Below are 26,882 nucleotides of genomic sequence, written 5' to 3' on the forward strand. Positions count from 1 at the left end.
GAAATGCTTCAGGAATGCTACAATGTATATTTAACCATTCATGTTCAGTGTAAAATATCTCATATAATTTTAGTTAACAGGTGTGTGCCCATACTTTGCAACATACTGATAAACAATAATTATTCAAAGAATGTGAAAGTTATATTACATAATTAGCAGAAAGTATAAGAGAAAAGCTATAAATATGTCTGCAAAATAATATGTGAAAAGAAATTTTATAAAAAAGCTTTGTTGCGACACAAATTTCTAATTATTAATTAGTTTCTTAATCGTAATTATACATAATAGATATAATTTTGTTGCCTCGTCAATGCAGTTTAGTTTCTCAGCTATCGTTTGTGACGTCACATCGGAACCCGTCGCGCCGGCCCGGAGTTTACGTTAGCCCCTATTATAAACAGACGTCTGAAAAATCTACTTCTGTCAAAGGCAACTAAGATGGGATTTATAAAGGTTTTTATATTTATAGTAAAAGTGAGATAGGTAGTGACTTTGCCTTTGCTATCTGTATTACAGTACTTAACATTTGCCACATTTACAGTTATATGTATATTTTTACTAAAACTTTTAATATTCTTAATGCTCTTAACTTTTAATGTGGATATTAACTCTGTACTCAACAACTGTTGCCGAAAAGGTTGAATAATAAGTGTAGTTACTATCAAGCATTCAAGCTTACACCTTTCTTTCAAGACTATAAACAATGTAAACAAATAGGTACACAATAGCGATTATATCAATTAAACTTATAGTTGTGCTATCATAAATAATGTTTACACCGAACAGTTGATTACAGGTTCTTTCAATTAATAAAAATTTTTTTACTGTCAATACTACTTTAGAGACCAAGATATGATTTTTTTCTACTTTAGAGACTAGTGGAGTGTAGCCCAGAAGGATATTTAAAATAAGAACATAACTATATATTAACCAGGAGGTATACACTTACAATTAAAATATTTAAAAAAATCATTTGGATACATATTAATGAAATCTTTAAATATACCACCCCCGCCCCTTGTGATGACTGCAAATATTTCAGGAGTCTCCATCTCAGTAGTTGGGTCAAAGACTGAGGTTTGTCTGTAGTAGAGGTAACCAATCAAAAATATTTTATTCTGTATTATTGGATGGCTACTTTCAAAATTAACACATAAACAACAAAAAATATATATCTCAACTTTGTTTTCCATCTCTTGGTCTGCACAAAATCAACTAGCCAACTGACAGATTTAAACAAACCAGGCATCCATTGATTTTGTGATTAAATTGCACATATTTTATAATTCATAATGTATCAATAAAAACCCACAGTTGCCATCAAATTTGGTGTTGAATGATGAAAACGGTTGCATTTTGAGACAGTAAATGGCATAAAATTATTAATTTGAATAATTGCATTTAAGGATACTCACAGTATGTGTACCAAATTGTAGTGCTGTAACCTAGATAGTTTTTTGTGAATAAAAAACCCCTTTTCTATAAAACATACAAGTGGGAAACAAAACATTTAGAGACAAAATGATTCATTTGATTTTTTCGTATTTTGATGCCATGAACTAATTTTTGAAATATTTGTCTCCTATTATGGGTCACCCTGTATGATTAAATTATGGAACATGGCCTCAATAGTGATGTAACAAAGGCTATTTATTACGTGCTTGGTGGATAGGATGGTTTAAGAGCCACCTATACTGGTCGCCATCTTGATTTTATCCTATAGAAACAATGCTAAGCCCCCAAGACTTTTCCAAAGATTATTAATTGTAGGATTATATATCCTGCGCCTTCACACACAATTTCATTTTGAAAAACAGGAACACTCTGAGCATTTTCTTTCTATAAGGTATTCCAAACAACCCTGAGATAAATAATATTCCAATCTCTTGATCGGTTTTAAATTAAGCTTAAAGATGGAGGAGATCATTTTTTTATAAATACCTCTCCTAATTCTAAAGGGAGACTTAAGTCTAATTCCTTAGCTTTTAAGTTAACACATTTATGATGTATCATAAATGATGCCATTTTACCATAGTCGATTAAATACTCCCCCTCCAAAAAAAAAAAAACAAACAAACCCAAACAAAGAAAAGCTCCAGTACATAACATGACATTTGCAAAGGTAACTAACTGCATTTTTGAGATGAACAACAACAAACATTTACTATCACCTGTTTAATGTGTAAGTATGGGTTAACATACTCATTGTTCTTGAAAGGCGGTTAAAAACACATTCACTATCTGCTGACTACGACAAGTCCATAAATATAATGGATAATGCAGTGTTAAGACAGTTCACAAGATTAGTCGGGTGTAGCCCTGAGAGATTTCCAAAATAGGAATAGACATAGTTTAACCAGGGACCCTAAAAATGTCCAAGTAAAAATTTATTACAATCTGTTCAGCAATTTACGTGATTGAGTAAAACACACACACAAAAAGATTTTTACAAAATACCAATATATTTTTATGTAATAGTATGGATGTCAAATTTGAAATATTATTAATAAACACTGAAACACGTTTTAGTCTTTTGATAAATCTTATTGGTCATAGAGAAAAGTTCAAACCTTTCTGTTCTTCGTTGTTTAAGTATAAAAAAATATAAAATTCACAAATCACCCAAATTTTTTGAATGTGTATTTATTATATTATTAAACTGAGATATCTACCTTAACTCTAAGATCAACAATAAGGATGTGAAGGTGCATAAGGTTTAACATTGTCCTTATGGGGGAAACTGAAGGTCGTTTCATTACAGCCAGCTCTTAAAGAGATAACAGAAAAAGTGTTAAAAATCCAAAAAAAGATTATAAGAATAATGACATTCTCATCCAGAAGAAGTTCTTGTAAAGAAAAATTTAAGAAACTGAAAAATCTTACTGTCCCTTGTGTGTACATGTATGAAGTACTGAGTCAAGTTCATCAAAATTTGAACTGGTTTTCTAAAGAAAAAACTATTCATCAACACAATACTAGAAATACCAATTTGTTAATATATCCTGTACACACCACAGCCATATTTGAAAAAAGTTTGTATTATATGGGTATTAAACTTTACAACAAATTGCCTAACAATTTCAAACAAATGCCACAAGTTGAATTCTTAGATAGAATAAAAAGTATGTTTGTCAAAAAGGCTTACTACAAGATTTCCGAATTTCTAAATGACAAAAACATAATAATTTAGTTATGAAGATTAAGTGTTTTCTCCTAAGAAACTTAATTTAATATAATACAAAATTCAATAATTGATCTCCATTTTGTTATTTGAATATTGTTATATTGTTACCAATTTTATTGTTTGATTTATTCATGGTTTTATTAATTTTATTGTTTTATTTGTTAATGGTTTTAGTAATTTATTGTTTTATTTGTTAATTATTTAACTAATTTTATTGTTTTATTTGTTAATTAGTATAACGAATGATTGTCATTACATTATGGTGTACTACAATATTTTAATGTTATCTGACTCAGGAATGTTTTACAAAATAAATGTTTGACATAGGTTTTAATACTGTTAATTAGTTTATAGTTAATTTATTCATAGCTGAAAATATTAATACTGTTATTTATAATAGAGCTTATTTATTTGTTAGCAAATCATTTTAGCTAGAATCTTGTTAAATCTATTAGTACTAACGATGGGAGACCGAAAAAAGGGAAATTTCTGACTATGTTATCTGTCTTACCAGCATAGCTGGATCTTGTAAGATGTAATATGACAATAAACATTCATTCATTCATTCATTTAACATGTGGTAGTAGGTAAAACACAAGGTTACTCTAAAAAAAAAAAAACAATTAAAATGTATATTTATTTATTTTTACTAAGAAATACAAACTCATATAAAATTACGACAGATCTTGTAGTACAATGAAACAAAACATATATATCACAGTTATTTTTATTTAATTAAAGAACACAGTATTACCTTGAGTATTATTCAACAGAAATAATAAATACTCGTACATAAACACTTCATTTGTTTTTGCATGCAATTGATAACAATAGTCAAATTAAAACTAAAATTACACTTTTCAAGCACTTCCACATTTTAAAACGTCATCTGATTGGTTAAATTACCTACTTCTAGATAAATGCGTAAATATGTAAAAATGAAAGCAAGCATTGCACAGTGTCGTGCGCAAATGTAGCAAAGTTTCAAATATAATATTGTAATATACTATATATGTGAACCCTTGTATTAATCAGTCCTAAAATATTCTAAATACAGTTTTCAGTAAAAAAATTATTAACACTGTCAGATAATAATCCAATATAGAATATTCCTAGAAAGTTTTGAAAAACATTTTATTTAATACATTTCTTTTTTGATTGCTGAATTTGAATTGAACACTTGCATAATTGTATCTTTGCTACTAAATTCAATATTCTAAAAGCTACCTGAAATGTGTAAAAATCGAGTTTTTCCAAATTTTGTTATATCGGACTCTAACCAAAATATTCCTTTTACTAATAAAATTTCCAAAATGAAAGAACCTTGTTCTTGACTAATTTTTGCAATAACACATTAAAGTGCCCATAGAACATGCCATTTTTTAGTACACAATAGTAAAAAAAAACATGTGCAAAATGGATAGAAAACATATTTTAACTAATTAGTAAACTATTTTTCTCTCATCCCTTGGCTAAATACTGTAAGGAATGTAATTATAATAAATGATAATGTTCCAATGAAAATACATAAACATGTAAAATAGGCTATATTATTAAAACAAAAATTTTGAAAAATATTTTAACCCTGAAAGTACTAACATTGGACTATGCAAGTTTAGGTTGATGTTTACTTTCTCAATGTATTTTGTGTACTAGTTAACTAGAAATCAGCATTATCAATTTATCCACATGCTACTGTATCTTTATTTTTCCTGTCTTAAAACTCTACTGATCTAATTGTTTGACATTGCCAGATTTTTAGAGCTTTTCAGTAAGCAAAAACAACACATTTTTACCCTTTTATAAAAATGAAATGGGCAAGTTGTGTGTATATATATATATATATTTTGTGTGTGTAACACATTCGTCTTTATTTTGTATATTTTGGATTGTTATTTGAGTAAGTTTAGTAAAGTGCTAAGCTGTGCTAAAAACTAGTAAAAAACTTCTTAAAAACACACAGTTATAACTTTTTAACATGGTAAGTAAGTAATTGTAACTATTATTTTAGTAATTGTTACAGTGCCATACAAAGTAGATGAACTATTTTCTATTAAAAAAGAAACGAACAAGGTTGTCACATTTTTTATACAAAAAAATATTTTGAACTAATATTCAAAGCTCAGTGAAACTTTAGAAGTAGTGAATTAAAAAATGTTTTCCAGACAATTAATGCCAGTTATTTATTTTTACACACTTCTCCCTCATTGCATTCATTATGATGATGTATAAACAATAAAATAAAACAGTGATGTGTTTAACACTTAATATCATAACAATAGCGTTGAATGTAGCTGCTATTGCCCCATTTATGGCAACTAAAAACTGATTTACTGGAAGTTGTCTTACGCTGATAACTCGCAAATGTTTTTTCTTTACTAATTAAACACTACGAGTTCATAAAATTTCACAACCACTCATTCACTCTTGGCAAACGGAATGTAACCCAAAACTCTTGAAGTCAACTACGACTCTTACTAACACTAATCAGTTACCCTTAAAGTTAGTTCGTAACATGATTCAACTTCCCATTAGTTCAAAACCCTTCTGGGAGAGTAGGAAAAAATCGATAAGAAACATTTTTTGGATCTTAAAAATAAATTAACCTAGGCGTAGGAATTGTGTTTTTATTCTTGAGAACTCGACTTATGACAAATAAGCTGCATACGATATAAGGACTGTTGGAAAACTAGAGTGCTATGATAAACACTTTAATATTTGTTTCCATACAAAGAGAAATTAAGAATAAAAGAAGTTACTCAAATAGTCCTTGAATAGAACTTTGCTGGACAGAGCTTATTTTGTAATATTAAATTAAAACGGAAATATAATTTTCTGGTTTTTTTTATGAAAGGTTTAAGTAAATGTACTACTGTGACGTACCCCTCTTAAAAGCCTGCTGTTAATTTTTAACAGCTTCTGAGTGGTGCTGTGGAAAAAAGCTCTACAGAGTTCTTTTTTTTTAAGAGAAAGCCACCAAATGAATTTTAAAATTACCAGTAACCTATTGATAATAACTTGGGCTAACTTTCTAACATGTTACTCTATGCATTTCGTTTGTTCCTCCAAATGAAAACGGACACCAAGAGGCAGCTTTCTGGCGATTTAGAGAACTGGAGGGCATTTTTACCCTCTTGAGGGTTAGATCCAATGAATAGATAAAAAAAATTCAGTTTTACATCTAGACACCCCAGCCATTGCATCCAGTTAGGGTAAGAAAGTACTTCAAGGAAACTATTAATATCGTAAGAAAGTATGCGTATTTTCATGCATTTCATGCACCTTCTGAAATAAAGATTTTGGAAATATTTTTCAAAGACGCTAAGTGAATCAACATAAAAGTTTTATATAGGAAGAGTTTACCTTGAAAAACTTGAAATATAATTTTATAATAATCTGAAAGGGTACCTTTTTATATTTTTTGATATTACAAACTAAAAAAAAGATTAAATCTTCTCAGGTAATGTTTCAAACTGCAGTAGACTCAGTTTGAAGCTCGATTCGCTCACACATAAACTCTAGCCAACGCAGCTCTATTCCGGATACAACCTTGTAAGAGTAATAGAAAACCTAGCGACAATAACGTTACAAAAGCAAGGAATCCTAGAACACCTGAGTCAGGTGATGGCACATTAACACCTTTCTAATGTGCAATGCTTATTATTAAACTACTGGTACACTAAACTAATGCATATTAACAAAATAATAACAACTAAATTCTAGATAACGAATCAGATTATTATAAATGAAATTTTAAATGCCTTAAAATATCACAAGCGTTAAAACTAAAGCAAATGTTTTCTCTATACTTACAGTTATTTTAATATTAGTATTACAAAATATATAGTTAAAGTGTTTCATTTTTATGTACAAATCTGCATTATATAAAGCATATGATTTTTAAATGTGATCTATCTAACTCCCAAGGCAATCTTTCATAAGATTTTCCTCACAGACTGAGTCTTTCTACGTATTTTTTAACTCTTTTACCTCCACTGTTGGTACTGCATTTCTATATAACATCGGTTCAAATTTTACAAGTTTTCAAACTTTTGCACGATATGGGGACGTATAGAGTGAAAAATAATCACTCTTGTTGGTCTGTGATTTTTCACCGAGCCTGTACTGTATGTACATGGAAATGTTCGATAAGCCGCTGATATTTGTATAACACAGACGCTCGGATTTCTGCAAGTCACTGGCTTTGTGTCGCGACAAAACCTTGTAAATTCAACCCGATGATAATACAGAATAAGTAGAGCATATATAATTACTCTTTGATGGTTCGTTATTTCACATTTTTTAGTCTGTAAACATAAACTTAAATAAACAAATTATGGTGGAAATGGCGGAGTGGAAATATTATATGTGTACTTTTATCAGCTGAAGTAGGCCAATATTTGACTAAATATATAATGCCTATGAAGAAGCTTTCATCAATTTTCTTTCTTCGATATGAAATACGTTTAAGTATAAAGCGTCCTATACATTTTTGCATAAATAAGCACAAATATTAAATTATTAAATGTAAACTTGATGTGGAAAAACTATTATTAATCAAGTCTGATTTATATTATTATTTTAAACACTAAGAAATTGTTTGGAACATCATACTTGTAATTGTTTTGGAGAAAAATGTTTTGTCATTCACATAATTGAGCATTGATTAAATAAGTTTTGAATATTACAAATACTTTTGTAAAAGATTGTATTATAGTTAGTCATTAAACAAGCTTTTTTATTTCACCAGAAAAACCCATTATTTCAAAGGAGAAATTAACAAAACCTTTTAAACAAAATAATAATAGTTTTTTCAATAAAGCTTAATGCTTTTAGATTTAATATTTTAGGAATTTTCTAATTAACACGCAGCATACACTGCCATTATTCCCTTCATGTCAAGTAGGATAGAAATAAGAGTAATAAGTATTTTATAAAAGTTATATAAGATTTTATTATTTTTGTCATGTAAAATCTCAATATATATATTTCATATAAAAAGCCTTATCACAACGTATCTAAAATATATTACTACTACTACTAAGAATAAATCAGTCACATTTATATTTTATTTTTATTTAATTCATTAAATTTTGTGAGTTTTTGAGTAATAAATTTGTTGATTATTTTTATATAGAGGCAATACTTCTTTTCATAATTTCCTCTTTGCCTGTATACTTTGATGATATACTATCAGGTTATTTTAACTCTTGTATGTTGATGAACATTTTTGTTATTTTTTCTGATTCATACTTCTTTTTTCTAAAGAAGACAAAGGTAAAAATAGGGGAAATGCAAACTTTTGTAAATATACTATCAGTAAAGTATTAAAAAAGATATAAATATAATATTTTATCCTATTATTCAAAATAACATTGCCTACATATAACTCTTTTAATAGTTTTATTGGCTACAAAATTAAATTAAATAATAATTTGTCTATTTTGTGAATTTTGTTTAACTTTTTTAACATTATATACTATAAGAACAAGAAATAATTGCTATGTGGAAAACAAAATTATTAAGATTTTTACTTTATTTTCTTTAAGAGTATAGAATTTGATGTTGATTGGTTGGAAAATAAGGATAAAAACCTCAAATACACAACAAAATCGCCTGTCTGATGACGCAGTTGGAGTTACGTGATGCAACAGATGTTGTACAATAAAAAAGATGTAGGCTACATGATTACCATGAAAGCTCAAAATATTTGTAAAAAGGTCACAAGAGATACATTAGCATGTCGAATTTTGATTTCACAATGTTCCCTGATACAAACAAAAGCAAGATAGACTGCTTGTCTGCACCGACAAAGTACTTTGTAGGCTATAAATAGCCCACTCATCCTAAAAGGGTTGCAATTTCCAGAATCCTAAAAATATATCACAAATTCTCTGTTCTTAGCCTTCAAGTCAGTTTCGTGTTTCTCTATAACATTTTCAACCATATTTAAGGTTTCATGAAACCGTTATATGCAACTGAAAGAGAACTGTTGGAAGGTGAAGTAACGGGAACGAGGCGCTGCGGTTTCAGGCTGAAGCAGGAAGCATGGTAATGTAAGCCACAGACTATGCTTACTTGTAATACGTGATTGTAATAAAAATACGCTCCTTAATAAATATTGTAGTGCTGTAATGTCACTAAACGTAATATAATGTTAACATTAAATATTTATTCCACTCTTATATTTATATTGGTGGGGAGGGGGCGGGAGACAAGGCTACGCTTGTTCTGAGCACCACCAATCATACGGACGGCCCCGCTTGGTGAAGATATTCCAACAGTTTTCAAATTTTATACTAACTAGTTGAACCTCGTTTTTACCGTCTACTATCCTAAAAATTGTACAATGTAATAGTATCTAATAACGCACACTGGAAAAAAGCATTAGTAGGTTGAAATCCCTTACATAAAATTACATGTAATCACATACAGAGGGAAAACTAAAATAATCAGACAAGGAGCAACCAAATTGTCAGAATGTTCTCTAGTGAAGTGCCTGTTTTTATTTTCAAAACGTTTAATACACAGAGAGTATTTTACATTGCAAGTCATCATAAATGTGATGTTCATCACCTTGAAGGTTACTTTATGGGTATAGAAAAAGGCACAATATTCATGACAGTACTACCAACTTTCGCAGACACTAATATTAAAGCTATACAGTACTAATTTAGAAGACGAAAATTATGAAAATACTATTAATAATTATGGCTGTTCCACTTAATTTCATGAATCCTTAAAACAACACTAAGTAAAATTAAATTGGTGTCATATTTCTAAAATAAATACATTTAAAATGAGGTAATCGAGTTATGTCCTTCTGTTGCAACTAGTGAAAACGCACACCTTCAGGAAGTAAGCTGTGGTATGTTTGTAACATAACAATTCTGTACACAACCACATCTTAATATTACACGTGACCACAAATCAGCCGTACACGACAGAAACTGATACTTCTATTCCAGTCACTCAGATATGGCAGCTAGAAGCAAAAGGAGGAACGGCCCAAGAAGCAGGTGAATGTCACTGACCATAGTGGCCAAGAACCTCGCTCAAAGAGCAGTTTGCTAAGGCTCCTGTACAGTTTCGTGGCCAAGGAACCCCAGCTAAAACTTTCAGTGACGTAATTAAGAGATGAAGTAAACTCACAGCCACCACGTTGCCACTTCATGCCCTCACTCTCTCTTCTCCATTCCCACTCCTTGTGACCTGCAAGTAAGACACCACCAACATCCACACCCTCATCTCTTCCCTTGCTCACTCCATACCTAAAATCAAGCAAAAAAGCAATGGTTTACCTGGCACCACAGAAAACATTCCCTCAACTGCTGCATGTGTAAGGGACATGTCAGGCAATCCGTCAGCCACATGACCTTCTGCCCTCCGGGTCACCACGACCGAAGAAACAACCGTCCATATCCTTAATATTCCAAAGATGAGATTGTTAAAGACTCGTTTCAGGAGGATGGTACCGCAGAAAAGCACCAACATCTGTGCCTACTGGTCACAACAGTACCGGTGTCTGTACCTAGACACAGTGCTGATGCCTACTGCAGATGTCAATAATAACAGATTTATCGATATCAGAATTTGACAACGGGACGTTGGTCTGATCAACAACAGCGTCAGCTGGGTTTACCACAAGCATAGCCAGGTTATTAGGTGTTATCCCAACAGCTGGATATGCTTGCCTTGATTCCCTATAGGTTTGTACCCTCAGAATTGAAGGAGGCGCAACTCTGGGCCAGTTGTGATATTGCAACCATATCCACTCATTAGGTGTTATCCCAACGGCTGGATATGCTTGCCTTGATTCCCTATAGGTTTGTACCCTCAGAATTGAAGGAGGCGCAACTCTGGGCCAGTTGTGATATTGCAACCATATCCACTCATTAGGTGTTATCCCAACGGCTGGATATGCTTGCCTTGATTCCCTATAGGTTTGTACCCTCAGAATCGAAGGAGGCGCAACTCTGGGCCAGTTGTAATATCACAAGCATATACTGCTCATAGGTGTCATCCCAACAGCTGGATATGCTTGCCATGATTCTCTATAGGTTTGTACCCTCAGAATCGAAGGAGGCGCAACTCTGGGCCAGTTGTGATATCACAAGCATATACTGCTCATAGGTGTCATCCCATCAGCTGGATATGCTTGCCTTGATTTCCTATAGGTTGTACCCTCAGAATCGAAGGAGGCGCAACTCTGGGCCAGTTGTGATATCACAAGCATATACTGCTCATAGGTGTCATCCCATCAGCTGGATATGCTTGCCTTGATTTCCTATAGGTTGTACCCTCAGAATCGAAGGAGGCGCAACTCGGGGCAGTTGTGATATTGCAACCATATCCTGCTGATAGGTGTCATCCCAACAGCTGGATATGCTTGCCACTATTCCCTAAAGGTCGAACCCTCAGAATCGAAAGAGGCTCAACTCTGGGCCAGTTGTGATATTGCAAGCGTATCCATCTGTGAAGTGTTACCCCAACAGATGGATATGCTTGCCCAAAAGATTGAGCCCCAAGAACAGGAGAAGGCGTAACTCTGAGCTTGTTGTATCATTGCAATGATATCCATCCATGAAGTGTTATCCCAATAGACGGATATGCTTGCTCTAAGGATTGAGCCCCAAGAATAGGAGAAGGCGTAACTCTGAGTTTGTAGTAACATTGCAACCATATCCACACATTAGGTGTTATACCAATGGCTGGATATGCTTGCCCCGATTCCCTAAAGGTGGAACCCCAAGAATCGGAGGAGGCGCAATTCTGGGCCAGTTGTGATATTGCAAGCATATCCCGCTCATAGGTGTCATCCCACCAGCTAGATATGCTTGCCTTGATTCCCTATAGGTTGTACCCATAGAATCGAAGGAGGCACAACTCTGGGCCAGTTATGATATTACAATCATATGCAGCTTTCAGGTGTTATCCTGACAGCTGGATATGATTACCATGATTCCCTAGAGGTTGAACCCTTAGAATCGAAGGAGGCGCAACTCTGGGCCAGTTGTGATATTGCAATCATATGCAGCTTTCAGGTGTTATCCTGACAGCTGGATATGATTACCATGATTCCCTAGAGGTTGAACCCTTAGAATCGAAGGAGGCGCAACTCTGGGCCAGTTGTGATATTGCAAGCGTATCCATCTGTGAAGTGTTACCCCAACAGATGGATATGCTTGCCCTAAAGATTGAGCACCAAGAATAGGAGAAGGGATAACTCTGAGCTTGTTGTAACATTCCAACCATATCCACTCATTAGGTGTTATCCCAACGGCTGGATATGCTTGCCACGATTCCCTAGAGGTCGAACTCCAAGAATCGGAGGTGGCGCAACTCTGGGCCTGTTGTAATATTGCAAGCATATCCAGATGACAGGTGTTATCCCAACAGCTTGGCACAATTCCTTAGAGGTCGAACCTCCAGAATTTCAGGAGGCGTAATTCAGAGCTAGTTTTAATATTGCAAGCATATCCACTTATTAGGTGCTATCCCGATAGGTGGATATGCTTGCCACGATTCCCTAGATATGAAAAGTGGACCAGAACAACCAATGGAAACCATTGTGGAATCAGGAGTGAAGACAGGACCGTAGCAAAAACCTGACCAAGAACCAGAACCGGCAGTGCCTATCCAGGACTCAGCTACTGTCCAAAGCTTTTCCTACCCCTGAGGTAGTGCAACTCTAGCCAGATGTAGCCTCCTATTAAGCTAATCAATGAGAAGTGGAATAAGAGAGGAACAAAACAATTAAAGAATTTATAATACATATATAATTAAAAACAGCATGGACATTAATATAAGGACTGTCTTGTTTTAAATAAATATGCATCGACATCACAGGCATAAGAATGGCATTCCAAAAGTAATGGTATGCCTGTAGGAAACAAACCCATGGAAGAATAAACACCATTGACATTTGGGATTCCACATGAGAAAAGCCTTTTTCTACATACATGGGTCACCCTCATGAAACCAATGGGGGTTAAAGATCAGAAGAAGATTGGTAAGTCAATGTGAATTGTGGTAGATTGCACAAAAGATTTCCTAAGCAGCACCTGTAGCGTTGCAAGTAATAGATAACAAAAAGATGATGACACCATAGTGGTAGGAGTCTGTGCTCCTGTCAAAGGTATAAATGAACTCTGTGTAGGAGTTTTGAGCAATCAGCAAAGTAGTCAAGTGGCTTTACCAACCCCAATAGACGATGCTTCTGAGAAACTTCCATTCCCGGAACACTGTCCGAGGCGCAACGCACACACCATCTCGCACAAATGTGAGGTGTTACCATTGGAAATCTACAATGACATTCATAACCCAGTTGGTCACAATGACCTTCCCGTGGGTTTGAACGTCACAATTGAGAGGTTCAGTACGACTGATTTGTGTTAATGTGTGATACTAAGGCTTACATCCTATGAGAAGATGGGTAAACCCAAGAGTTATAGGGAAAGGCCATTTCTAAACTGTGTTTTTAACACCACAATATAAAAATATTTTTCTACTTTACATTCATAAAATTTGTTTTTTAAGAGTTTTGGAAATAAATAAGCACTTTCCAAAGGCACTTCAGCGATACTACTTCAAGGTTCTTGAGATAATATTCATCCAAGATCTTATCCGTAACGTTTTTCATTTACATCAACACCAGTTCATCATCTACTGCCATTCAAGTTTCACTGAAGTCAGCAGACAAGGAACCAATATGTCCCATTGGAACAGAACCTAGTGCCATGGCACATTCTCTAGAATCCACTGTTGGCTTGGGTTCCTGTTGCAAGAGTTTAGCACCAATCCGATATCCACGGAACCATCTTCTGGTGTATCCAAGCATAGACCTGTTGTGACATGCTTCAGAGCAGCAGCCTGCAAAAAATATTTTAAATCTTTATGCATCTTTATTTATCTACAATTACTTTACAGCTATTTTCAAAAGTTTAAGCCCCACTAATCTAACAAATGCACTAAAAACATAGAAAAGATTTTCTCTTTGAATATTACACATTGAATTTCAAACTATATTAATATAAATAAACCAAGGGCTATTCAGAAAGTAAGGAACGTTTCCACCTGATGCTGCCAGATGCACGCCAATCCCATAGATATTGGTGTGCTTGTGCTCGGCCCCTTCAATCAGCGTCCTGCCGTGACAACAGGAACATCTCTGTGCTGCATGTTTTTTTTATATTCAAATTTGAAATGTGTGTTGCAATAGAGAATTCTGCCAATTGTGAAATGTGGTATATGATTCGTTTTTTGTTCACCAAAAAAAATCATCAGAAACTGTGTGAAGTGTACAGGAACAACGTAAAGACTGAAAGTTTTGTCAGGAAGCGGTGCATTCAGTTTTACAAATGGCAGAACAAACGTTCATGATCAAGAGAAGAATGGACGTCCGAGCATTGTGGCCCTTCATCTGCTCGCCAAAGTTGACCAAAAGATTCATGAAAACCGCCGTCTCACAATAACTGAGCTTTCTCTATGTTTCCCACAAGTTTCACGGATTTTATCGTTTGAAGTTGTTTCAAAGAAGCTAGGCTACCACAATTTTGTGCAAGAGGGGTGTCAACAATGCTTACAGATCACCATAAAGAACAACAAATGAGGGAGCTTTGACGTTTTTGGAGGCTTATGACAGTCATAGTGATGCACTACTGGATCGAATCGATACAGGAGACAAAACTCCTGTGAAGTGAAATATGAGAATTGTGAGACAAATTACAATCCATGGTGGGGGCACACAATTACCCTAAAAATAACTAAGGTAATATCTGCAAACTGAAGATCATGGCAACAGTGTTGTGGGACAGGCAAGGTGTTCTTCTTATTTTCTCGAGGGTGGGTTCTTCTTAGTGATTTTCTCGAGGGTGGTGTAACAGTAAACTCTGAGGGGTACTGCCAAACATTGTAAAATCTTAGGAGAGCTGTCCAAAACAAGCGCAGAGGAAAATTGTCGTCATCCAAAATTTTACTTTTGCATGATAATGCTCGACCTCTCATAGCAAACTGTACACAAGAACTCTTGAACTCGTTCAACTGGGAAGTTTTCCTCATCCTCCCTAAAGTCCTGCTCTTGCCCAAGTGATTTTCACTTATTCCCGAAAGTGAAGACCTGGCTAGCAACACAACGTTTTGACAACAATCAGGAGCTCCAGGTACGTGACACTGAGTGGCTGAGATCACAGGCGGCAGAATTCTATGACACAGGCATTTCAAAGCTTGTCCACTGCTATGATAAGTGCCTGAATTTGTATGGTGATTATGTAGAAAAGTAGTATTTTGGTCCCTCTTTCACATGCACATAATACATATAATATTTTTCTTGTACTTGGTTTTTAAAAATTCCAAAACGTTCCTTACCTTCTGAATAGCCCTTGTATACCATACTCATACTAGATTATTTATTTAATATTATTAATTATGCCAAATTTAGACAACTTTCAGTGTTCACTATTTTAATGTCTGACATCTTCGAACAAATTTTACGTGCAACTTGTTAATAACGTTTTGAATATCATATAACATTAGATTATATTACGTAGCAATAATAATATTTATTTAATATTGTTCTACTTCCAACTGTCATCTGTCTTATCAGCATAACTGGATCTTGTAAGGTGTAATATGGTAATAAACATTCATTTATTCGTTCAAACTATAACTACCAGAAACTTCAGTACACTATGGGCTGGATCAAAGATTGTTTGTGACTTCTTACTAGAATCACCAGGATTTATTGTTAAAAAAAATATTGATGCAGATGTGTTTATACAATTTTTAACACTCATTCTATTTAACAGTTATCAAATATGCACTTTCACTTTTTTACCATTAACGCATGTAAAGTTAAGAAATTCCAATACACTAAAAATAAAATAAAATTAATTAATTCAACAAATTATCCTTTTTCTAGTTGACAAACTGTGTGGTTTTCCCTGATGTGATTTTGTTGTTAACTTTTGTTCAATGGAGAAGTTTTTTGTAAACACATAAATTAGTTTTTTGTTCAGAAGTTTATTTATTCGAATACACTGTTGATTATAATACTTCAGAATGGATGGTCCTTGCAAATCAAGTGATATTCGTGACAGGAATATCAATGGATCAGTGGTATCTTACACAATTGACTTTCTTGAGTCTCACGTAGAAATTTGTTGTTTGTTAATTTTTAAGTACAAAATTTAAACTTGTTGTAAATCATGTAACATCATAAAAAGACAGAAATAAACAGATTAATAAGTGTATTATGCTCATTTAATTATGTCACTTACAACAAAAAAGTTAAAATTTGTCACTTTGCTCTTTTCTTTGTAAACACAAAAGTTATTTCAATTATGAACCCCAAAATACAACATATTTTTGTGTTCACAACTAAATTTAGTAAAATTTGGCTATTTCACACTTTAAAAATATCTTATGTTTTAGAATTACTATAATCAAATATCAAATAATAAATAAAATATATGTTTGTAGAAAGTATTTATTTTTATTTGAAAATTATGTGGTTTTATTCTCTGATTCATAATATGAAAAATTATATTCAATACTTTAATACATATAAAACATTTTATGAAATTTACAGAAATCCTGCAAAACCAACCGAAAAATCAGCGCAGACTTAAAAATTTTTTATAGACGTTTCCCAAGGTTAAGTTTCAAGTACGTAGTAAAGAGTTTTTGCTAAAGCTGTATGTAAAGGAATATTGCGAGGATGATGTGCAAGCTTACTTGTTCGTCCCACAGCCAAGTCTGCCGAGGGTGTCCGCTACAAGCTATCACCTTTACTCGAGGGATGTGGTTGCGATCATCCTTGTCAGGGGCGTCGAGGCACACGCTCTCGTCCGTGGCGATGGCTGCCTCCGTTCCCCGTTCCATCACGAACATCTGTGTGAGGGCGGGAGGGTCCCGGCATACCACCACCGTGGCGGGGCCCATCGGCTGGTTCAAACTCCCCTTGCCCACCGGCTTCTCCAGGCACTTGTCTAACACTTTGTGTCTTATCTACAAGAACAATATAGACTGACCTAGTAAATAGTACGATTACAACAACAGTATATATGTTAGGTAAACAAACATTATAGAGACCAAATTAATTCTTGCGGGTTATTTTGAACTAGAATAAAAAATCTATGAAAGTTGGATTGTAAAAAATATATGTAGTACAACTTTTGTAGATTCTTTTGATATAATAATTACAAATAATCTCAGATTTTGACCTAGGTATTTTGACTATTTTATTGTAAGTAGTTTGCAGTTCAATTATAAATAAAAGATTAATACATTTTTTTTAGTTACCATAGTGCCTATTTTCTTTAGCAATTTTCCACCAGCATGTATAAATGTAGTGTTTTCATTATATCAATATGGATTAAAGTTAATTGTTAGTGTGTATAAAGGTATAAGTTAGGCTAGATCAATATTTACCTTATCTGATAATGATATTTAAGGTATTGTATACGAGCCTAACCCTTAAACCATTTTCCTTGCCAGGACAAAATGAAATTGGACTTAGAGAAGGTCAGATACAAATTCAAGCCATCACCCCAGAATGTAAAAATACAATCAAATGAGTGCAAACTCAACTTCTGTCTCATTGAATAAGTAAGTCTATTACCACTTTCATGTACCTTGCCAAAAAATCTGTCCTTGGTGGGCATGAAATGTTGGGGCCAGACATTGTCCAGATACCACTTGAAACTCTTACAGTGCAGCTTCTCTCTCAGCTCTAGCCTGGCTCTCACGCTCTGCTTGTGTCTCACTCTCTCAGCATCTGGTAACAGAGTTAGGTGTAAGACTGCTGTGCTACTTCCCTTTCATTTTTCACTCATTTTAATGACCTTTAGAAGGCTTATGTTGCTGATCATTTCAAACTTACGTACATGGTCAGCATACAATAATTATATTTACTCCAACAGTTTTGTTATAAAAAATAAAATAGATATGGCTAGAAAAAATTTGTTTTATTAATCAAATCAGGCATATAAACCTAATGTACCAAGAAAATTCATTTAGCATTGTTTTGGGAACACATTTGCTTTTGAGGTGCAAAATCAAGTTCCTCAAGATCCATACACTTGTACCGTAGTTGTAATTATTTATGCTGAATCGCGGTAGGAAGTAGGCTCTTTTGTTAACTAGACACGGTGCGTGGACATTGTTTGTTAAGTTAGACCGGTACATCAGCTGATCGAAGATATCTACGGTGATACGTTCCGACCCGGCTCGCTGGAGAGAGAGGGGGGATCAGTCTTTGAGTGACAACGAGAAGGTGCACACGTCCTGTTGAGAAGCAGTAGCTCTTCCTCTAACCCTATAGTTTGGGATTTAGAGTAATTCTTTTTATCGGGTGTAAATTTAATTCAAGTTATTAGTTTTCTTTAGTGCGTATTAGTTTACTATCAGCCTCCATAGTCTTCAAAGTAGTAAGTCCCGTACCAGCGTTTAGTTAATATCTTTTATTTTTATACTGTTGTAATTAAATTTCTAAAGTTTCCCATCTTACAGAGTCTGAGAATTAATTCAATTTTTTGAAGTATTGTGAATTAAATTTTGGTTCGTAAATTTAATATCAAGTTTTGTGTTATATTGATTTTGAATATTTTGAGAAGAGAACCTTTTATTTTATTTTGTTAATTTAAACCATTTTTGGAGAAGTATACATTTTTAGTTTCATTTTAATTTTAATTCATTTTGATCAGACTCTTAATTAGATTTGCTCGATTGTGTGAAGTTTTGAAGAAAATCGAATCTAAAGTTTGTAAACTTTGTCAAATTTCTGAGTGAACTGTAATTCGGAATAAATCCAGTATTTCCGAAAAGTTGTTTTGATTTATGAAGTATTAGCTCCATGATATATAATATAGCTCCATATAATATATGTACTATAATAACGGTACACACTTACTAAAAAGGCATTGCTGTGTGGCTCATCAGACACAAGGAATAACCCACATACAACAGTCAACTATACATCAAAGTATAATTACATTCAATTACAGATTTTATCAATGTATATGTGGGTTATTCCAATTTAAGTCAACCAATTAAAACATTATTTTGAGCGTTGGTCTCTCAATTCTTTTAGGATTTTTTAATGGAAGTTGTATATACCAATACTAGTTAAAATTTAAAATGGTACATTTTCCTGCCTTAGGGTTTCTGAGTGAGAGGCTTATAAAAGTAAAAGTAAATATGTTTCTCGCCTTACCTGGGTTGAATTTGAAGTAGAACTCTTGCCACTGGTCCATCCACACAAGTGCCACGCGAGCGAGGTTGCCGAACAGCACATCGGTCACGCCGCCCGGGAATGTATAGGGAGAGGACTTGCGGAACAGATGGCCGACGTGAGAGCAGGGTGCAATCTCCACGCTGCCTCCGCACTGCCATACCTGTATTCACCCACTTCTCACTCATTGTGTAACATATCACTCTACTACATTACGTATTTCACCGTTTATGTCAAATAACGTCTTCTGAGAATAGTAATTATTGCTCAACACATCTATTTATGAGCTGACCGTGTACTTGTAATCATGTCATTAAATTGATACAATTTGTAATGCCAGATTCAAAATAACATTAAATTTAATTCAATAGATTATTATGATATTCACAATATTATAAAATTATAAAACTGGCTCTGAAACTGGTATTCCATACATTTTTATGTGCAACTGTTCCTGTCCTATAGACATTGAATGGATAGCATTTTAACATGTTCAATATCATATCCTGTGTTAGTAATGTCTTCTCATACTTTTGGTTACTTTAACTGATTGATTTGTTTATTTATTTAAATATATTAAAATCCATTAATCTGGATACTTATAAAACATTGAGATAAACTTAGAAATAAAGACCTCTTTATTTATTTACATTCATTCATAACAATCTACTTAAGTAGATGATAAAAAAAAAACCTGAAGAATGATAAATTAATAACCTAATGTTTATAACTACCCTATAACCTCATTTATCTGGATTAATAGGTTACAGGTAATTAGGATAATTTATTTGTTACAAATAAAATAGTAAAAGAGAGCCAATTATTACTTTGTTTCAGAAAGATTAATTATTGAGAAAAAATGAAAGAGAAGTATTGTTTACGGTGTTGTAAAAAAACCCAGTCAATCTCTTTTGTTTAACTTTGTTACACTACTTCCAGAAAGTATGATGGTACAGGCATTTCAAGACCAAAATTTCCGCAGACGAAGCATTGGATAAACCATCAGCCGGTGCTGTGACATTTACAAGATGTACAATACAAACATAGGCAAGACACAAAGACCATTACATATTAGGATAAAGGAACACGACTAAAACATGAGAAATGGACAAACAGAAAAGTAAAACATTGCACATCATTGTTGGTCAGAAGATCATCGTATGAGTTGGGTTGAAGCCAACATAGTACATTTGGAACCTAATTTCTTTAAAAGTGGATTAATTGAGTCCTTCATATATTAAATCATCAGACCAACTATCAATCATAAGTCGAAATTAGAGAGCTTTGGATACCAGTCCGGAAAAATGAATTAATAAGGAAACCTAAAGTATCAAACAGAATATAGAGTTCTAATAAACCAATGCGGAGTCACGGTTCTCAGAAATTCATCTAAAATGAACCAAAATAAAAAAGGTCATCTCATTTCCTTTTGCTTCCATCTTGTTTTTGCTTAACAATCACCATTTACTATTGGCCTCTGGTCAGTTCTCTGTGGTTGGTTGTTCAGTGCAGACCTGTTGTGGCTTATATTCTTCAGTTCGGTTTTAAACATTAGTGTTTCGTTTTTACTAGGTGTATGTATCAAAGATAGTGTATGTGGAGTTATTGTGATTCCTGATTAATGCATGTATGATTTATTGTATTTATTTTAACCTACATTGTAGTTATGTGTTAGGTTAGTTATTCCTGAGGAAAAGATCACATTGTAGATTTCGAAACATAGTTTTACTGATATTTCACACTTTATTCAGCCTAGACCACAACTGGTGTTCATAAACACAAATATAAAATAATAAAAGATGAAACAGCTGATTGATTATTTCAGATATATCCTACTAAAAATATTGAGAAAAAATAGTAATGCTACACTTGTCATGTTCGAAATTCGTACATAAAATCTACACATGACATGAAGTTACTAAAACACTCCCTTAAAATATTGTCTGCTCATATCACCTGTCTTTAATATAATATCTGTATCTCATTCATATTAAATTTACATCTGTTCCCAACTTGCCTTATTTTACACAACAAAAACTCACCCTGAACGATAATTCCAAGTTTTCCCCTCCCCAGACTTCCATCTGATCGTCATAAGCTCCAACTTCAAAAAAGTAGTTCTTGTCGACAGCGAACAGACCCCCGGCCATCGCTGGAGTGCTGTCAACAAGATTAAACACATACTACTTAATAATAACCAACTATTATTATGCTGTATATAGTGGGGTTACTCAGGGGGCTTCAGCCCCCTCAAAAGTTTCAAAGACGATCATTTAAACTACACAGTAGTTTGTTTTAAGCTAGAAAACATTTACGAGGTCTTAAACCTTAACGAATTCCCGGAGGAGGATTCTTGAGCCCCTGGTTTTAGAGTGTATTTTACACCTCCTAAACCCCCCAGTGTGCCAGCCCCCTCTGAAATAATTTTCTATATACGCCACTGACTATTATTATTTATTGTCTCAAATGTAATATGATTCAACATATAGTAATGTGACATTAACACATTCACTGAAATACCATGTGGAATAAATGTTACACATTCAAGTTTGTTGCTATGTGGCATCCACATCAGTCTGTTTCTATTATTATTTCTCTATGTCAAATAAACCCAAAGTTGTAAGAACCGTTTAAGGAAAATGGAATAAAAACAAATCTATCTGCTTTATTTCTCTGTTGTTTTTTTATCATCTGGGCACTATTGAAACTACCATATTAAATAGTTAAAATTAACAAAGCATATAAATTTTAATTAATTACAACCTAAAGACATTTAATTCTATTTCAATGGGACACTTAAATAGCTTAAAATAATTAGCAAATAGGAAAGCGAATTTTAACAAAAGCTCAAATACATATGATGACATTAAGTTGCTACTCACATATACAAAGCAGAAAGTTGGACAGTGGTGTAACTAAGAGGGAGGGGGGGATAAAGAGGATAGAACTCCCCAAAAGGTCTACAAAATTTTAAAAACATATATGTAAAACAGAACTCTAACTTGCTTGAAATACAGCAGTTAATTTTTTTTACTTTTATTGAGGCCTATTTAATTTAGATTTATTTTTATTTACTCTATACCCCCAATGTAATGTGCCCTTCAAGCAGGTTCATCTATCCCCCCAAAGCCAAATCCTAGTTACGCCACTGGTATTAACACTGTTAAGATAAAACGTACAACCATGCAAACTTTGCTGTCATACCAAATGAATGGAAAGTCTAAAATGAATGGAAAGTCTACAAGTAATAAATAGCTAATTATCTAAACAGCCTTTTATCACTACTGCAGACAAAAACAACAGCACAGCCCCTCTGTTCCTAAAATACATAAACCACACTACAACCAAATCCAATTCTTAATTACGAATGTCTCAATCTTCAGTAAAAAAGGTTACAAAAACTGTTGACTCACTTAAAACAAAGATATCTGCTGGAGTAGGTGAAGTATCCTCAAACCTAGTTAAACACTGTAAAAAAGAAAACATTAGGTACACTATTAACGAGCATCAACAAGTCTTTAAAAAAAATCGTAACCTTCAAAAATAATTTTTATTATAAGGCAGGAGAAAGATGTGAAGTGCAAAACTGAAGACCCATATCAATCTCTCTAACTTTATTAAGAAAATTGAAAAATTTGGATCAACGAGTGTGTCTTTTGACAACACCAACACTTTGAGAAAAAAATCCCACTGCTACAGCCATTATTCAAGTGATTAAAAATTAAATAGAGAGAACTGAAGATAGCCTACAAGAATGTGACAAGTATACATATTGTACCCAGGAAAGCTTTTGATTGTTTCAGTCACAAAGAAACTTGAACATTTTTGAGTGGTTACAGCTGTAACAAAATACTAACAGCAATTTACAACAGTTGCCTTCAAAACAGGACACAAACAGTAAGTTTTACATTCACTCTGTAAAGGAATGACAACTAAAGTCAAGTCACCATACTGTGTTCAGAAGGTTCAGTGTTAGAAGTAACTTTCCTTTCTTCTCACTTAAGATTTTACAAATGTTATATGGATTCTGTCAAATAGTGATGTACTCAGATGACACCATCACACTTTTTGCTAATTCGGAAGTTGACTGGAAACGCAGCTCCCTAACTTAAATGCTCTAATACATCTACAGGGAATATAAACAACTGAAAGACACCTTCATGCACAACTCTGATGGAAGGAACAAGCTGTACGATTTCAAGAAATAGGTGCAGGCTATCAACCCAGATTAGCTAGCAGGCTCCTTATAATACAGTATATTATTACATTATTATGTTAGTTTATGTTATAATAAATTAATACAATAAAAACAATTTTAAACAACCACCCATTGATATTCTAGAACCTCCTTATTCTCCCTCTCTGTAGTTTTTTTGTATTTACATTGCCGAACGTTATTACTTTTTTTATCCTTTCAGTATTGCAGCCATGTCTAAAGGCAAAAAAAAAAAAAAAAAATACTGGGTCATATGCTTTAATTTGCAACTGACAAAAAAAAAACTACTGCAAAATAATGATCTAAAAGATTGCAATAATTATTGTTAAGGCAATTATGTAAATAATATAACAGATATCTCCATTACTGTTGTACAAAATACAAATATAACAATTTTTTGTTTTAGGAAAAAGCTTTATTAAACTTTCTCCGGAAATCAAGTTTGAACCGTCTTGGTATATTTTTAGATTTTTAAAATTATACCACATGAGAGACAATAACAAACTAACAAAATTCCATATGTGATACAATTTTCTACTAGGAAATAATTAAAAATGTAATGCAACCAGGAGTAAAATTCTACCTACTTCAAAGAAAAAAAATTAAGAACATAGTCATTATTCTAAAATAATAATTCAATTGGTGTTTGTTATTTTTCTGTGGTTTATTGAGAATAGTTTGTAGAACACATACATTGCGATCAATTTTGTTTTCAACCAAAAACACAAAACATTTTTGACAGTGCATGTCCCTCCACAGGAGTTAGGCGAGCATTAGAAAAATATTTTTACTTCGCTCTTACTGGTAACCATTACGGCAACGAACAAAATTGCAGAATAAATAAATTTGTAAATAAACTGAGTACAATCATATGACATTTTAACATGTTTATAATTATAATTATTCATGTAGCTACTTGAAATTTTGAATGTATTATCATCAAAACATGTAATGCGCCACATGGTGTAATATGCTCCTATCTCATTAGTTAATCAGTTTACAGCAACTGATCACACTTCCACTTGAGAGATCTATAATTTAGTTTCACTACTTCATGAATATCAGATATAGTACTTACTGATACAGTACATGACTTACTGTACAAAATACAGGAGTTTGGTAAAGCATTGTTTGTATGTATATTTGCATTTGTTTTATAGAATTGTCTTTAAGAAAATAATACAGCGTTATTAAAAAATATTACACAAAAATAAGCTTAATTTATTTTGCAAACAAAAAATCGTAAAATCACAAAACCCCATAAAATAATGTTACCATATTAATTATGCTTTTACATTAATAAGTTTTAATGTACAGTACATTACACATTTTAATCTGCACTATAAATCATTTGTATGTAGTCATGGAACAGCTGATTCTGCCGACCCCTCCCCACCGGCATACCGCTTAGACTATGACAATCTGCTAGCGCGGCTCGATTCACTCGACTGGGCGGAGGTTTATAATGACCAAAACCCATCGACCGCTTTTGAGACGTTTCATAATATTATTCAAAGATCAATTTCAGAAAGTAAAATCCAAACGTCCGAAAATCGTAAAAATTCTTCTAAAATTAAACCATGGATGAACGACTACATTTGCAGAAAAATCATACATAAAAACAAACTGTATCAATTAGTAAAGAATCATCCAAATAATGAAAAGCTGAAATTACATTTAAAAAAATACAGAAATAAATTACAAATGGAAATAAGAATTATAAAAAACTATTATTACGAAAATATTTTTAGGAAATGCAGTGGTAATTCCAAAGCTACATGGAAAGCTTTAAATGAGGTGACAGGACAGAAGGCTAAAAGAACTCCCATACAAACTCTAAATATAAATGGTAATTTAGTACATGATTCTAAAGTTATTTGTAATGAGTTTAATACATTCTTTCTATCTATAGTAAAATCAATTAAATATACAGAGAGTCAAACCTGCAAATTTCGACTCTTTATGTTTATAGAAATTGTTTTGAAACAAAATACTCTTTCAACTCTATGTTTATGGGCATGGTCTTTGTTGAAGATTTAAGTGCAGTAATAAAAGATTTAAAAAACAGTACTTCACCAGGAATAGATAATATCAATTCATTTTTAATTAAGTTTAATATACCCAAATTAGTAAAACGTTTTATTGTATTTAGTAAATTTAAGTTTTTGAAAAAGGTATTTTTCCAGAAATTTTTAAAAACAGCTGTAGTGATTCCTTTACATAAGAGTGGCCTAATTACCGACTGTAATAACTACAGACCAATCTCTTTACTTTCTACCTTTGCTAAAGTGTTTTGAAAAGTTAATGAAGAAAAAAGCTAATTAAACTTCTAGAAAAAACTAATTTTTTCAGCAACAATCAATTTGGTTTTTAGGAAAGGTTTAAATACTGAAGCAGCATTAAAAAGCTTCATAGATAATGTGTATACAGGAATAAATTCAGGGCAGAAAGTTAGTGGTTTATTTTTAGATATTAAAAAAGCGTTTGATACTGTAGATCACACAATTCTCTTACAAAAGTTATACGGATGTGGTATTTGGGGGAATATTTATTCTTGGTTTTGTTAGCTATTTAACAAAGAGAAAACAATGTGTCAAAATTAATAATTCTTTTAATGACTTCGGGGTTATACAATGTGGCGTACCTCAAGGGTCAGTTTTAGGCCCAGTACTTTTTATAATCTACATAAATGATCTTTGTGATTCAAATTTTAAATGGAAATATTACATCTTTTGCAGACGATACAGCTTTATCGTATGTAAAAAATAATTGGGATGATATAGAGCAAGAGATGAATTCAGACCTTAAAGCACTGCAGTGGGTGGTTTTCAAAAAATAACATGTTTATTAAGCCCAGAGAAAACTAAGTACATCAATTTTAGTTTTAAAAACAGATCAGCAAATTTTTAGTAATTCAATTTTGTATCGATGTGTCAATTGTTTGTGTAGTAACATTCAGTGCCAACAGAACTGTGCTGTAGTATCCCAGTGCGAAAATTTAAAATATTTAGGAGTCATGCTAGATAGAGAAATCAACTGGAAGACACATATTGAAATTTTAAAACGCAAACTAAACAATATTTTAAGATTTTTTTATTTTTTACAATACATTTGCACTGAAGAAGTGTTAAGAATGCTGTACTTCTCTTTGGTCAATAGTAGGCTTGACTACGGAATATTTTGTTGGGGTGGAGTCTATGAAACAAATCTAAAGCCACTTCTAACTCAACAAAAGAAATTCATAAGGTTGA

The 26,882-nt window shown here is 33.0% G+C and overlaps 1 protein-coding gene across 1 annotated transcript in view; it reads right to left on the reverse strand.

Annotated features, from left to right (window-relative positions):
* Positions 1–9,667: 9,667 nt before the first annotated feature.
* Positions 9,668–26,882, reverse strand: part of LOC124363282 (polypeptide N-acetylgalactosaminyltransferase 1-like) — a 57,367-nt gene continuing 40,152 nt past the window's right edge. The window contains exons 8-12 of the mRNA XM_046818496.1: positions 21,458–21,575; positions 19,398–19,578; positions 17,818–17,960; positions 16,919–17,191; positions 9,668–14,056 (exon numbers count right to left, since the gene is read on the reverse strand). Coding sequence (XP_046674452.1) covers positions 13,916–14,056; positions 16,919–17,191; positions 17,818–17,960; positions 19,398–19,578; positions 21,458–21,575 — 856 coding nt within the window. The 3' untranslated portion in view covers positions 9,668–13,915. The remainder of the gene's footprint in view (positions 14,057–16,918; positions 17,192–17,817; positions 17,961–19,397; positions 19,579–21,457; positions 21,576–26,882) is intronic.

The sequence above is a fragment of the Homalodisca vitripennis genome, chromosome 5 (genome assembly GCF_021130785.1).
Source record: "Homalodisca vitripennis isolate AUS2020 chromosome 5, UT_GWSS_2.1, whole genome shotgun sequence".
Lineage (NCBI taxonomy): Eukaryota > Metazoa > Arthropoda > Insecta > Hemiptera > Cicadellidae > Homalodisca > Homalodisca vitripennis.